We start from the raw sequence: 12,105 nt of genomic DNA, 5'->3' as shown, positions 1-12,105 counted from the left end.
TCCAGGCTGTCGGTCTCTGCATGCACTGTCAGTATGGACAGACATCTCTGGCAGAGCAGCAAGAATCTGCCAGAAAATCCTAGAGAACGATTTATTTTTTGCAGGTGCTATCAATGTGAGCCAGCTTGCACTGCAAGAGATCAGATCTGAAAGCCCCTAGACCCCTTCCCAGACAGCATGGAAAGTAGAGATTATTGTAACCAGTAACAAATGCTTACTAACTTGCAAAAATATATAGTAATGCAAACCAAATTTACTGCCTGCTAGCCAACTAAAAAATTGCAGAATCAGAGTATCTTTCCAATTATTGCATGTTCTTTTCAATCATTGCATGTCCCTTTTGTGATATTTGGCTCTAGGGTACAAAGCTGAGTGGCCACCATAGATGACATTAAAAGTCCTAAGAAAAGAACCTTACAAAGGCCCAGTGTTCAGCTGTTTGTACTCATACTGAGGATAATTCTTCTTCAACTCTTCCTCCTATTCTTCTCCTTTCTTATGACTTTTCCACATGAACACCTAACTGCACTGCATTTCACATTGCCGTGGCTTTCCCAAACATGTAAAGCCCATCTCTGTTTTGGAGATAGAAGAACTGAGTATCATTCACAATTCTTAAATATACAGTTGCTCAGATCCTCCAATTTTATTCTGATTCACATTTTCTACCCTTCTCCTGCTGAGACCCAGCTGTAGGTGTTAATTCTCAACATTTCCAGTCAGTAGAAAAAAGGTTCAGAGATGATTCATCTAATTTTATATAGAAAAATTAAAAAAAAATTACAAAACAAAACAAAAACAAAAACAAAAACCTGTTCAAAATACATTGAATTTGTCCTCTTATTTTAACTTTTAATTTGCCACAAAGCTCAGCTCCCTGCCATAAATACACAGAAGCAAGGCCAAAAGTCAGCTGCAGGTGGGATCAGGGTCAGGCCTGGAGAGGGGCTCTGGGCTCATTCCCAGCTCTGGGCATTTGATGCTTCCTGGGGCAGTGGGACCATGGCCAGGCAGGGCTGTGGGGAACTTGGGACTGGCCCTATTTCTGTGTTGCTGGGATAGGGGTTGATGGCTCCAGGGGGGCTGGAATGGCCTCCTGGGGCCAGAACAGGGTTGGGGGAGCCCCAGGAAATGCTGGGCGCAGATGGCGGGGCTGGTGGTGCCCTGACAGTCCCCTCCTTGGTGAAGCAGGGACTCTCAAAGCTACTGGTTCAGCAGCTCTCTGGATCCAGACAACAGGGAGCACTTTTGGCCAAGTTGAATGCAGATGTTTGATTTCAGTCCTAGTGGAGACAGAAGCAGATTTTAGTTATTAAAAAACTCTATTGCCACTTGCACTTGTCATTGATACTGGAAATACTCAACAGGTTTAGGTTCAGGATGGCCGGGAGCAACAGTTCCTGCACCTCAGTTTGATAATTCCCAACTCTTCTGCCATCAAACACATAAAAATGTGGGAATGGCTTGACTCAGCTTTTGTAGGGCCCAGAGCAGTCAGTTGCATCTGAAACACCCTTACACCTTCCTTTCAGCACCCTCACAAGGAAACATCTCAAGAGCAGCCAGCTTCAATTTCCAAAACTTCCTTCTAAAATAATAGCATTTCCATCCCATACAGCAGTCACAAAACCCAAAGGGGACAGCAGGAAGAGCAGTTTGTTCCACCTTTCAGCTGCTGTCTGGAGAAAATCCTGACTCACAGTTTTGGTTTGGGAGGCAATGTACAGGTCTCCCTACCAACTCCTGGTGGGGTCTCACATCTTTTCTCATCCCGCTCTGAACCACGACATTCACATCACTTAGACACTTTTATTTCCTCTGAGGCAGCTGGTCTTAAACTGCTGGCTGATTGCAGCTCTTGGGGTTCACTGTGTCCCCTTTGGTGCCCACCCTGGTCAGGCAGAGAACAGCCACCTGCAGCTCCTCCGCTTCCTGCAGAGAAGCCAGGAAGATGAGCTACCCCCTCTTAAAAACAAGCTCATAATGGCTCAAAAGAGGTGGACAAGAATCCTTGAGGGAGAAAAGGTTGCCCCTCTCCTGCCTCTGTGTTGCTGGTGGTCAGGGATTGAAATGTTGTGCCCAGCACTTTCCTAGAGGACACTGGGATGCAGAGCCAGCAAAAGAAAGCAGCAGTTTGGCACAGATGTCCAGCAGCTGAAATGCTGCCCTGAGCCAAGAGCAAAAATAGCTGCTGGTATCACTGCACCTGTGAAAACAGGGGAAATGCATGGATTTGGGCAAGCAGGCAAATTCAGAGAAGAGCTAGAGGAGGAGGAATGCTCCTGGTGGGCTGCTTCGCTACCTTAATTTTCAGCATATGTAAGGTCTGTTATGTAAAGTGTTTAGCTGTGGGATCCTGAATATATCCTTGTGTCTCTTGTTCCTTTTCCACTAACTCTTCTGGCAGTTTTGATGAACTGATGAACAGATTCTAAGACTTTTTTTTAATTACTTGCATGAAGCAATATTCTTTCCTTCTTGCTGACATCTATTCAAACAAGGACTCCTATGACAGCTGTCCAATCACTTCCATATTAATAATCTAAAAAAAAGACATTTTCTTCCAGAAGCCTTGCAAGGGAAATATTCTTGTTGGCTTACAGAAACCTTTTCTTTTCCAAGAAATATAAAGAGGAGAATGCAGTGTGATATATCCTTAAACATGGGAAAGTCTCAGCCATCAAAGGCCCAGGACAAGGGAACTGATCAGTATTATAAAAGCTGTGCCAGGTCAGAGGGTAGCTTCAGGGAGAAAACATTCATCTGAAACCAAGGCCACCTCCATTCACCATTTGTTCTGCCCCAGAGGCATTGAGAAAACCATTGGCTTCCTCCCTGCCTCTGTTTCCCTACATATCAGGTGAGAACAGGAATCTCCAAAGTTCATTGAAAATGCTGCAGAACAGCAAGGAAATGAATTGTCTGTGGCTCCATGTCAATAATCTGAGCTTTTGCATCCAAACTGATGTGATTTTTGAGTTTACATCAGGAAATGCGTCAGCCACCATATGCTTCCCCAAATATAAAAAGTGGTGAGAAGTAGGCGGCCTGATTATCAGTGCCTACTCGCAATCCACCGTGCTATGGAGGAAAAGATTCCTCCTGAGCAGCAGATTTTGGGGAAAGAGGCTGTTGTTTCCTAGGCTCCCTCATGACCACTGGCTGTGGGAAGACCTGCCTACAGAATGGCTGAAGAAGGAAGAATTCCAGGTGCAATGATTGCTGTGTGCTGAAGCTAAAGCAAGAAGGATGTTCATCTTCAGACATCACTGTAAAGAGGCACAAAGTACAGCAACATTTTTGCTTTTTGAGATCCCATACAGCTCCCTGACTGCGCCAGGTTCAAGGAAGGGCTGACAGGTAAAGAATATATTCACCCTTTCTGCCCAGTTCCAGGTCTCCAAGTCTGCAGAGCTGCTTCAAGTGTGAAAACATTTTTTTTCTAGAACTATACCAGCTCACTACAAAATTATGTCGTCTGCTCTGAAAACAATCCCTAGATGTCTGATGTACTGCAAATATAAAATAATACCAAGCCTAGAGGGGAGCCCTACAAGAGATACTAGTCAAAATCTGATTTTGGTATCAAGAATTTGTCCTTAGAGGCAGAGTCCACAAACACTTTTCAAAGCAGGTTTGTCAAATACAGAGGTTTGATTCTTGATGGACATAAAGGCCATCCCAACAGCCATATATCTCCTGCTGAATACTAAGTATGGATGCAAGCAGTGGTACCTGCATGACAAATATTTGGGAGGTACAGAAGGCCACAGTGCATGCTCATAGCCAGATGCCCACTTCTCTTTGGATGTAGAGGAGATCCATCCCTCTTGTGCAAGTGCTCTGTCATTCAGAAGCGTTCCCAAGTCTTGCTGGTGTCCGCAGGGTCAAAAGGCACCTGAAAAATCCATGAGGGGACAGGAAGAGATGCACCACTGCCACACATGGTCTTCCACAGCAGCATCTCCTGCTCACTGTAGGACAGCAAGGGCTGGTTAAGGGGCCCTCTCTGGCCCAGAGCAGTGTCTATAGGACAGGATATTTGAAACTGGAATATAAACCTAGCAAACCTGTGGGACATCGAACGAGGCAGGAAAGGGATAAAGAATTGCTGTCTATAATTTGTCACATGCTATAGAGCAGGTGCCTGGAAGAGATAGACTGGAGGAACTTTTGGGGATGACTTTTCTTCTCCGGGCTCTAGAGGGAACTTCAGAGTATGAATAAACTGACTGTGTCTCAACCCCTAAAGAGGGCTGAAATAAGGTGATATGCATCTCTAGCTGAAGTTCAAGGTAACAGCTTTTAACTTTTCCTGGACTTCTTTGGGCCTCTGTGTTTCTGTTACGCCAGATGAGAGGGTTAGTCAATGTAACACAGCAGCTTTTGGAGCTCCTAGGCAATCTCAGACAGGATTTGACAAAGCAGTCAAGATTTCGAAGACACTGATTTCTTGAAAGTTTTACAAAAATAAGTAGATTTTGTAGGTGAGAAGAATCCGGACTCCCTTCTCTCAAGAGAAATATTGCCTTGTGAACTCAGCCATCAAGAAGTCCATTGGAAAAGAGACATGAGAAACCAGGTTACCTAGTTTCGACCTTTTACCAACATAATAGGTTTCTTTGCAGCTCTGGAAATATGTTAACAGTTCTCTATTTTCTGTAGTGCTGGAGGGGATGGGTAGCCACATTTGCTCTGGTGTGCTGCTGCTGCTAAGAGGGTGAGCAGAGGAAAGGCCCCAGCAGCGTTGGTGCCAGCAGAGCCCGCGGGTCGCTGCGCTGAATTCCAGTGCCAGCTGTGCCACGGCCAGTGCCAGCTGTGCCATGGCCAGTGCCAGGCTCACGGGCAGCGTGGGGAGCTGCTCCTCTGTGCACCACAGCCTTGTGCCACACATCCTGCACTGAACATGGAACTAAAGCTGGCAAATAACAGATAAGCTGCTCTCTTTAAAAACGTTGCAGGAATTCAATCTCCATGTCCAAATAAATACTCGATCTCTGCAAATGCTGCTAACAGTGTTTTGACAAGGCAATTCAGGATGGTGTTTTTGTTACATGAATGCTTGCTCACAAAGCAGGCACAGTCTGTGTGCTTGGGTAATGTTCTGCTTAAATGGAACTAACAAGAGGTGTTCTCATCCCACAGGGTCCCCCCACCCTGCTCTGCTCTTTGCAGCTTTCTTCAAACCCAGCTGAGGACCCACATACACTGGTGACCAGAGCCCAGAGCATCCTGTCACATTCTGGAATGCTTTCAAAAAATTAATTTGGGTCTGCTGATAAGGTTACTAAAAGGTGACACAGACCTTTTGTTCCAATTTGCTTTCTTTGTTTTAGTTTTGGCCTATTCTAATTTCCACTGATTCTGAATTAATATCTTGCTGTGAAAAGTTAAGATTTGTCTTTGATACAATTGAAAAAGAAAATAAAAGAGAAAAAGACAGCTTTTAGCTCCAGGGTCCACTAGTTAAGGTTGAAAGTACCAAGCATGGCAGAAATCTGTTAGAAAGGTGGTACATAAATGTAAATTTACTCAAGTTTTCTCAGTTATTTGATCAAAACAATGTTAGTAAAGGAAGTGAAGGAAACTCCAGCTTCAAATGTTACACATTTGCATTCAAATGTTACATCACAGTAGCTGCAAACAGCTTCAGATCAGACACTTCTGCCATATATCCCATCTGCTGCAGAGACCAGGAGCAAAAAACCAGTCCTTTCTGCCAAACTCCCCTGAAAGGAAGAGAGCTGAGGCAATAAAACATCCTTCCTTCCCTTTTCTGGTCACCTGCTCCCACAGAGTGCCCTCAGGCATTTCAAGAGGATGTGGCTGGATGGGAAAGGGTGGAGCAGAGGCACCATTTTTGGCCAGTGTCATTGTGAAACACCTGCTGTGCCCCTTCCACCATCAAACCCAAGGTCACCAACAGAGAGGCAGCAGTGCACAGCAGGCAGCATGGCCAGACCTCCCCAGCTTGCAAAACCACCCAGCAAAGGTCAGACCTACTCCTCCCATCTGGAGATCTCTGATAAGCTATGATTCACTCCAAGCAGGCTCCTGGAACCTACCTAGTGACCCAGCAGATGTACTACATCTGGGCAAGTGCACTAATGACACTAGGAGCCTTTCAGTCCTTGGTAGGTGCTGAAAGCACTTTTCTCCTATCCAGCTCCCATTCCCACCTTCTCACCTTTGCTGGAGCTGGTCTTTCTAATTATCAATGGGAGAGAAGACCAGCAGTCTCACCAGAAGGATGTTTGTGAATGTCAGCAGATAGCAAATAGCAAAATGCTGTGGTACAGCCACTTCCTAGGAAATAGTGTTTCTTTTTATAACACACATCTCTTCTCTAAAATCACATTGACATCTGTAGCTCCTCATGTGAAATCCATACTTTCTGGCTATGTACCTTATTATAGGGGTGGATTATGGGGAAACACTCTCTTTAAATGGTGAAGGAGCCCGGGGATGATTTCTGTGAGAAACCATCCTCAGCCAAGACCAACATCTGATCTTGAGTGAAGTGCAGATCTTTCAGTGGGCATGAAAGTCTGTGAGGGAATAGTCTAAGAAAAATGAGTTGTTTCTTCTGCACCCTCATCAGGTTCTTGCCCACAGATTGAGCATTGCAGGAATTTCTGACAATGTTTTGCAGATGAGTATATTGAAGGAAGAAAACTGGGAAAGGAAGGAGAGCATCCAAAACTATGTTGTCATCTTTGGCTCATTCTGGACCCCTTTTTTCCTTTTCTTTGTTATTTCACTTTTACCAAAATTTGCTGTCCTAACAAGGACATATCTGCAGGCACAAATTCTAACACAGATGCAGTCACATGAAAAAAAGTGCCCTATTCTATATGGGAATGTAAGAAAAGAACTCTCCATCAACTGCAAACCCTTGCCAAGGCAGATGGGCTCCAATTCAAGCACACGCTTGCTAAAACAAAGGGAAGGGCTGAAGCAGTTTCCTTCAGTGTCAAAGCTCACCTTCCTGTTAACGTGCAGTTTGTACAGACTGTAACAGACCAGAATTGCATATTTAGGCAACTTTAAAATGGTGTTTTCTCTTTTCATGTCTGTGACAGTTTGAAATAACTCTTCCACGCTATTTATTTTTTCATTCACATTTCGTCTCCTGTACATTTGACATACTATTTCACACCTATTTTAGCATAATTGAAAACTAAGTTGCTGAAATGAAATGAATAATCCTAGCCTTCTCCTCTCCCTGCCTGCTGCTTCTCAGTCTCAGCCCTTTTAAAGGTCAGCTCCAGTGGGTATGTGGCTACACATCCCACAAATTCAACAGCAAAGCCTCACCATTCAGTGACAGCTAGATAGCTTTCAGATTAGATAGGTCAGGGGCAAAATCAGAGCTTCCCTGTCAATGAATAGTCCTGAAGAGCAAGAATCCACCAAACAAGAAAGCAGATGCCCCATCTTCAAGCACAGCTGCTCAAAATAAGTGTCCCCATCACCACAGGCCCTGTGTCAATAAAGACACACATCACTTTGGACTACCACTGAGTGCCATCAAAACAGTTATTTTTCCTGACCCCATCAAAAGAATCTTTGATTGAAACTGGCCCTGGTTCAGCATGCAAGGCAGTGCCAGGAGTGTCACTTAGGCTGTTCCTCCTCAACACCTTCATCACTTCTTCCCTCTGGCCACATCTGTCTGGCACAACTGCCAGGCAACAGCAGGCAGAAGAACAGGGCATACAAACAATCCTTTCTTTCTGATTGCTGATTGCTGGGCAGGCACTTCAGGAAAACAGGAGTGCTGTTTCTCAACCATTGTGGTGCCTATGGTTAAGAAACAGAGTAAAACCACAGGGTGATCACTCTTTTTGCAGCATGATTTTATGTACTGGGAAGGAGAAGGGATGGGAGTTCAGAGCAGTGATCTTGCTGTGGGGCTGCTTCCCTTTTATGGTTTTTCCCAAAGAGCTGGGATTTGAAAAGTACACTGGCCTTGAATGGAGTAGTTGGCTGGCTGATAGCTCCCCTGGCTCTAGATGTGTAGTGGAGGGAAACTTCAGTCATCAAACAATTGGCAGCTCCAGCACAGAGTAAAGTCAGTTGCTATTTCAGGGAAAGGAAAGGCAACTGTTCCCTGCAGGGAATGTCTGCACTAGCTCAGAGCCAGGAATAGGCTGCGATTTTTAAACTTTTTTTCCACCCTATACTTCAGGAAAAGTGAACACACAATGTTCATTCACAGGGATCGTTTCCTGAGCATGGTGTGTGCTCACTGTCCCACAGGTCACTTTCCAGTGTGTCACATCCTTCTGCACAAGAGAGAACAGGAAATGGCAAACTCCCAGTATGAGGCAAAGCATTCCCATTGCAGCAATTGGTCCACAGGAGCTATAAATTGGTCTCCTCCAGAAACAGATCAAAATTTGTCTTCTGGGAGGGTGGCTGGAAACTGAAGGTAAGTTTGAATCAGTAATTTTTTTGAGTGTCTCTGAGTTCTCCATTAGGAAAGTGTTTGCAGGCTTTGGACTAATGTATACCTTTAGTGCTGGGGAGATTATTCTCAAAGAGCAGGAGGTTGTTTTTTTCCTTTCTGTTGTCATTAACCACTGTCAAAAGATTTGCATCCCTACATAGCCTATGCTATATATTGAATGATTATTCTAATAATTCAGTGAGATATTTGCTGTTATTATCTGAGACAGTTCTCAGCAACTAAATCTTCAGAACAAATTGTTGAGAGGCTGCAGGAATTGACATATTTAATGATCATTATATTGATCTGTTGTTAAGTTATTGGTGATATGCTCATTGCTCATTTCAATGCTGGTATCCATTTAGATTAGTGTTAGTCCTTGTGTTTCCAGCTTTATTTCTAATTATAGTGTAAAAATAATAGGACATAGCCTCCAGTTGAGAGAAGCACAATGTACTAAGTGATTCAAATGACCCAATGACACCAAGAGAGACTGGGGGCTTTTTCTGAAGAGCATGGGGGGTGTCTTAAAAGATCTGTGTGAGATGAATTAGGACAAGCCAGCAGAAGGGGGAAAGATTGCAGTGAGAATTATTTATGAATACTCTTCTGGATGGAAAGACTATGGTACAAAGTTTTCTCCTTCTGAAACATGTGCAGAATGAAGCCCCAAGGATCCTAGTTACATAGTGTGACTTTATGGGGGATCAGGCACCTTCAGTTCCCACAGTACAGAAGACCTACAAGTGAAAAGGTGCCTGCAGCAACGAATAGTTTTGCTCACTTGGCTTAGTGACAGGGTCTTTCTGCTACAGAGACTCCTTTTGGCTGTGAGGGCATTATGGGCTCCAAACAGCTTCTCAGCTCTATGGCAGGACCTTGCTAGGTGCAGAGGCAGCACAGCTGTATGCACAGTGCAGTGTGGTGAAGCACAGAAACTCTGCTTCCACCTGACAATCAGCTACACCACTCCTGTTGGCTCCGTTGCCTCAGGTTCCCTGTAAGCAGGATTGAAGTTGCTGGCTTCCTTTGTAGAGCATTTTGCAGACCTAGAGCAACATGAAAATATTTATTGGAACATTTCTTTCTGCACTTGTGGCAACAAACAGAGACAACAGAGATTGTCTAGCACAGAAACACTGAAGATTCATATCCTAGAAGTGAAGTCTTTCCTGCTATCTTGCCAGGGGAGGTTATCCAGACCCAGCAGTTTTCAAGCTTTTTTTATTCACAGGCCTCTGTATTTCCCCTGTTTTCCCATCTGCAAGGGAGTGCACACTAAAAATGGGCCTGCTTTTCTGATGTGTCTTCATGACTCTTATTAACAAGGTTCAGAGGCCTCCCTGCCACTGTAACCAGGTATTTATGACCACAGGTTGGAATAAGCACACAGAACAATAGTTCCCATCTTTGTTCATACACTGACACCAGGTTACAATAGGAAAAAAAAAAACCTACATGCTGCAGGGCCTTGAGTTGCTGCAGCTTAAAAAAAGGAAGGATGTTCACAATATCCATCCAAGACATTAATAAGCTCCTCACCTCCTATATGGAAAATCCAGACATAGATTCCACTCAGCAGCTTCCCTCTGTCCTCCTTTAACAGGAAATCACCCCTAAACAAAAACCTGGGATGGTGGCTCTCACCTCCTTGCAGTCTGACCTGTCTTGTGAAAGATGTCCTTCTCTATTGCAGATCCTCTGAATCCCATCACGGGGACAACAGATTAGTTCTGGCAGCACTACTCCTCTGGGCACTGAGTCACCTAATCTCAGGGGAATTTCTGTCCCCAGGGTTTCAAAAGACCTTTTGTGTCTTCACAGAGATAATGGTAACAGCACCTCTGACCCCAGTCCTTAGGATATTTTAGTCTTTGCAGGGATTAAGAAAAACATTTTAAAGTTTTGCTGTCTGAAAGTTACAATGGAAAATGTAATTAAATGTACACGTTCATATGGGTATGTGTGTGTACGTGAGTGTGCACATGTGTGCAGATGGAAAACCTTTCTTCTAGCTGGGCTGAAGCAACAAAAATTTGGCTGGATGCCATCCCTGAAATAGTGGTCCAGGATGAGCATGTCTCATGGGGGTTTTTTGACATAAATCCCACCCCAGACTTTTCTTTCTCTGCGCAGAAGCCATGGAGAGGGACGGTGCTGCCTTCGCGCCGGCAGCAGACCCCACGCAGCACTTCCACGCGGCCCTGCTGGAGCAGAGGCAAAGGCTGCGCGGCCAAATCACGCACCTCCACCAGGCAGCTCGGAAACTGAGCCAGCTCCGCCGCAGCTCCCTGATCGCCAACGTCAGCGGGAGCACCCTGACGGCCGCCGGGGCACTCACGGCCATCCTGGGGCTGTCCCTGAGCCCCGCCACGCTCGGGGCCTCTCTGCTGGCCTCGGCCGTGGGCCTGGGCCTGGCCACGGCTGGCGGCGCCGTCAGCATCACTTCCGACCTCTCCTTGGTGCTCTGCAATTCCCGGGAGGTGAGGAAGGTGCAGGAAATTGCGGTGACTTGTCGGAAACAGATGACAGAAATACTGGGCTGCCTGGAGTTCCTTCGCCGGGGGCAGGGCCCAGGCGACCCTGCTCTGCGGCAGTCAGAGAAGAGGGCATCCATCTCGCTCTACAACTCCGTCTGCTTCATGGTCCTGTGCGGCTCCCACAGCTTCCTCGTGCCAGAATACACAAAGGAGGTCACTAAAGTAAGCCAGGCTGTGCTGAAGGCCAAAATCCAGAAGCTGGCTGACAACCTTGAGACCTGCACCAGGGCAATGGATGAAGTCTGTGATCTTCTGGAGTCCAGAACACAGCTTTCCCCACGCACAAGGAGATTCAGCTTGGGTGCTAAAACCACTGCCGAGATCCTGAGACCCTCCAGCTGAAACAGTGTTTGACCCACATTAAAACTGGGTTTGGAGGCATTACACTATTTACTGTGACCATTAGCACTGCCACCTGTTGTTTTTCAGTTCACGGTGCTGGTGCTGTGAGGTGGACGTTCTGCAGACCCCTTTTCCCCCAACCATCTCCACTGCTCTGCTTCCCCAAGGCAGCAAAAAGAAGTAGGTCAGGAGGCAGATGAAATATCTAATGCTGACTGAACCTGGTTTGTAAACAGCTTATGAATCTGTGTGTGGTACAAGGGCTGGAGTACCCTAAAAAAGCCAGCAGCTGCCAACTTCCAGTAGAGTACAACCCCATTACCAAGGTACATCTGGAAAGGCTGTAGAAAGAAGCAGCTCCAGATATGACAGACTGTATGGATAGTTCACCATCCCAGGGTGAAATAGAGGGCCAGAATTTATCCATTTTGGAGAAACCTCTCCAGACTGAGAACTGTGATGTTTGTATTCTATTTATTAACATAGAATGGTTTTAAGCTTATGATATTGTATTTAAGAGTGTGTGTATATATATATATATATATTTTTTAAAGGAGGCCTCTGTTCCAAAGGAAAGCTGTTGTTTTTTAGAGTAAAAGCAAGTTTGTAGCATGTGAGAGCACGTTACCTGTTATTTTGCTGTGAGAGAGGGCAAATCCCTGTAGGAAAAGGAAAGCATGACCTGAATGCTGATAGTAATAAAATAGGTGAAACACAGTTCAAACAGTGACAATAGATTTTAGGAGCGAAAACAGAGAGAAGAAAAGTGGC

General features: G+C 45.3%; 1 protein-coding gene across 1 annotated transcript; it reads left to right on the top strand.

The window, feature by feature from the left end:
- Nucleotides 1-8,413: 8,413 nt before the first annotated feature.
- On the top strand, nt 8,414-11,726 carry APOLD1 (apolipoprotein L domain containing 1). Its single transcript, XM_030960522.1, has 2 exons — nt 8,414-8,434; nt 10,589-11,726. The coding sequence occupies exon 2, from the start codon at nt 10,594-10,596 to the stop codon at nt 11,332-11,334; it is 741 nt and encodes a 246-aa protein (XP_030816382.1). The 5' UTR covers nt 8,414-8,434; nt 10,589-10,593; the 3' UTR covers nt 11,335-11,726.
- Nucleotides 11,727-12,105: the final 379 nt, after the last annotated feature.

This window comes from Camarhynchus parvulus, chromosome 1A, assembly GCF_901933205.1.
Source record: "Camarhynchus parvulus chromosome 1A, STF_HiC, whole genome shotgun sequence".
Classification (NCBI taxonomy): domain Eukaryota; kingdom Metazoa; phylum Chordata; class Aves; order Passeriformes; family Thraupidae; genus Camarhynchus; species Camarhynchus parvulus.
This window is presented reverse-complemented; position numbering and strand designations above follow the sequence as displayed.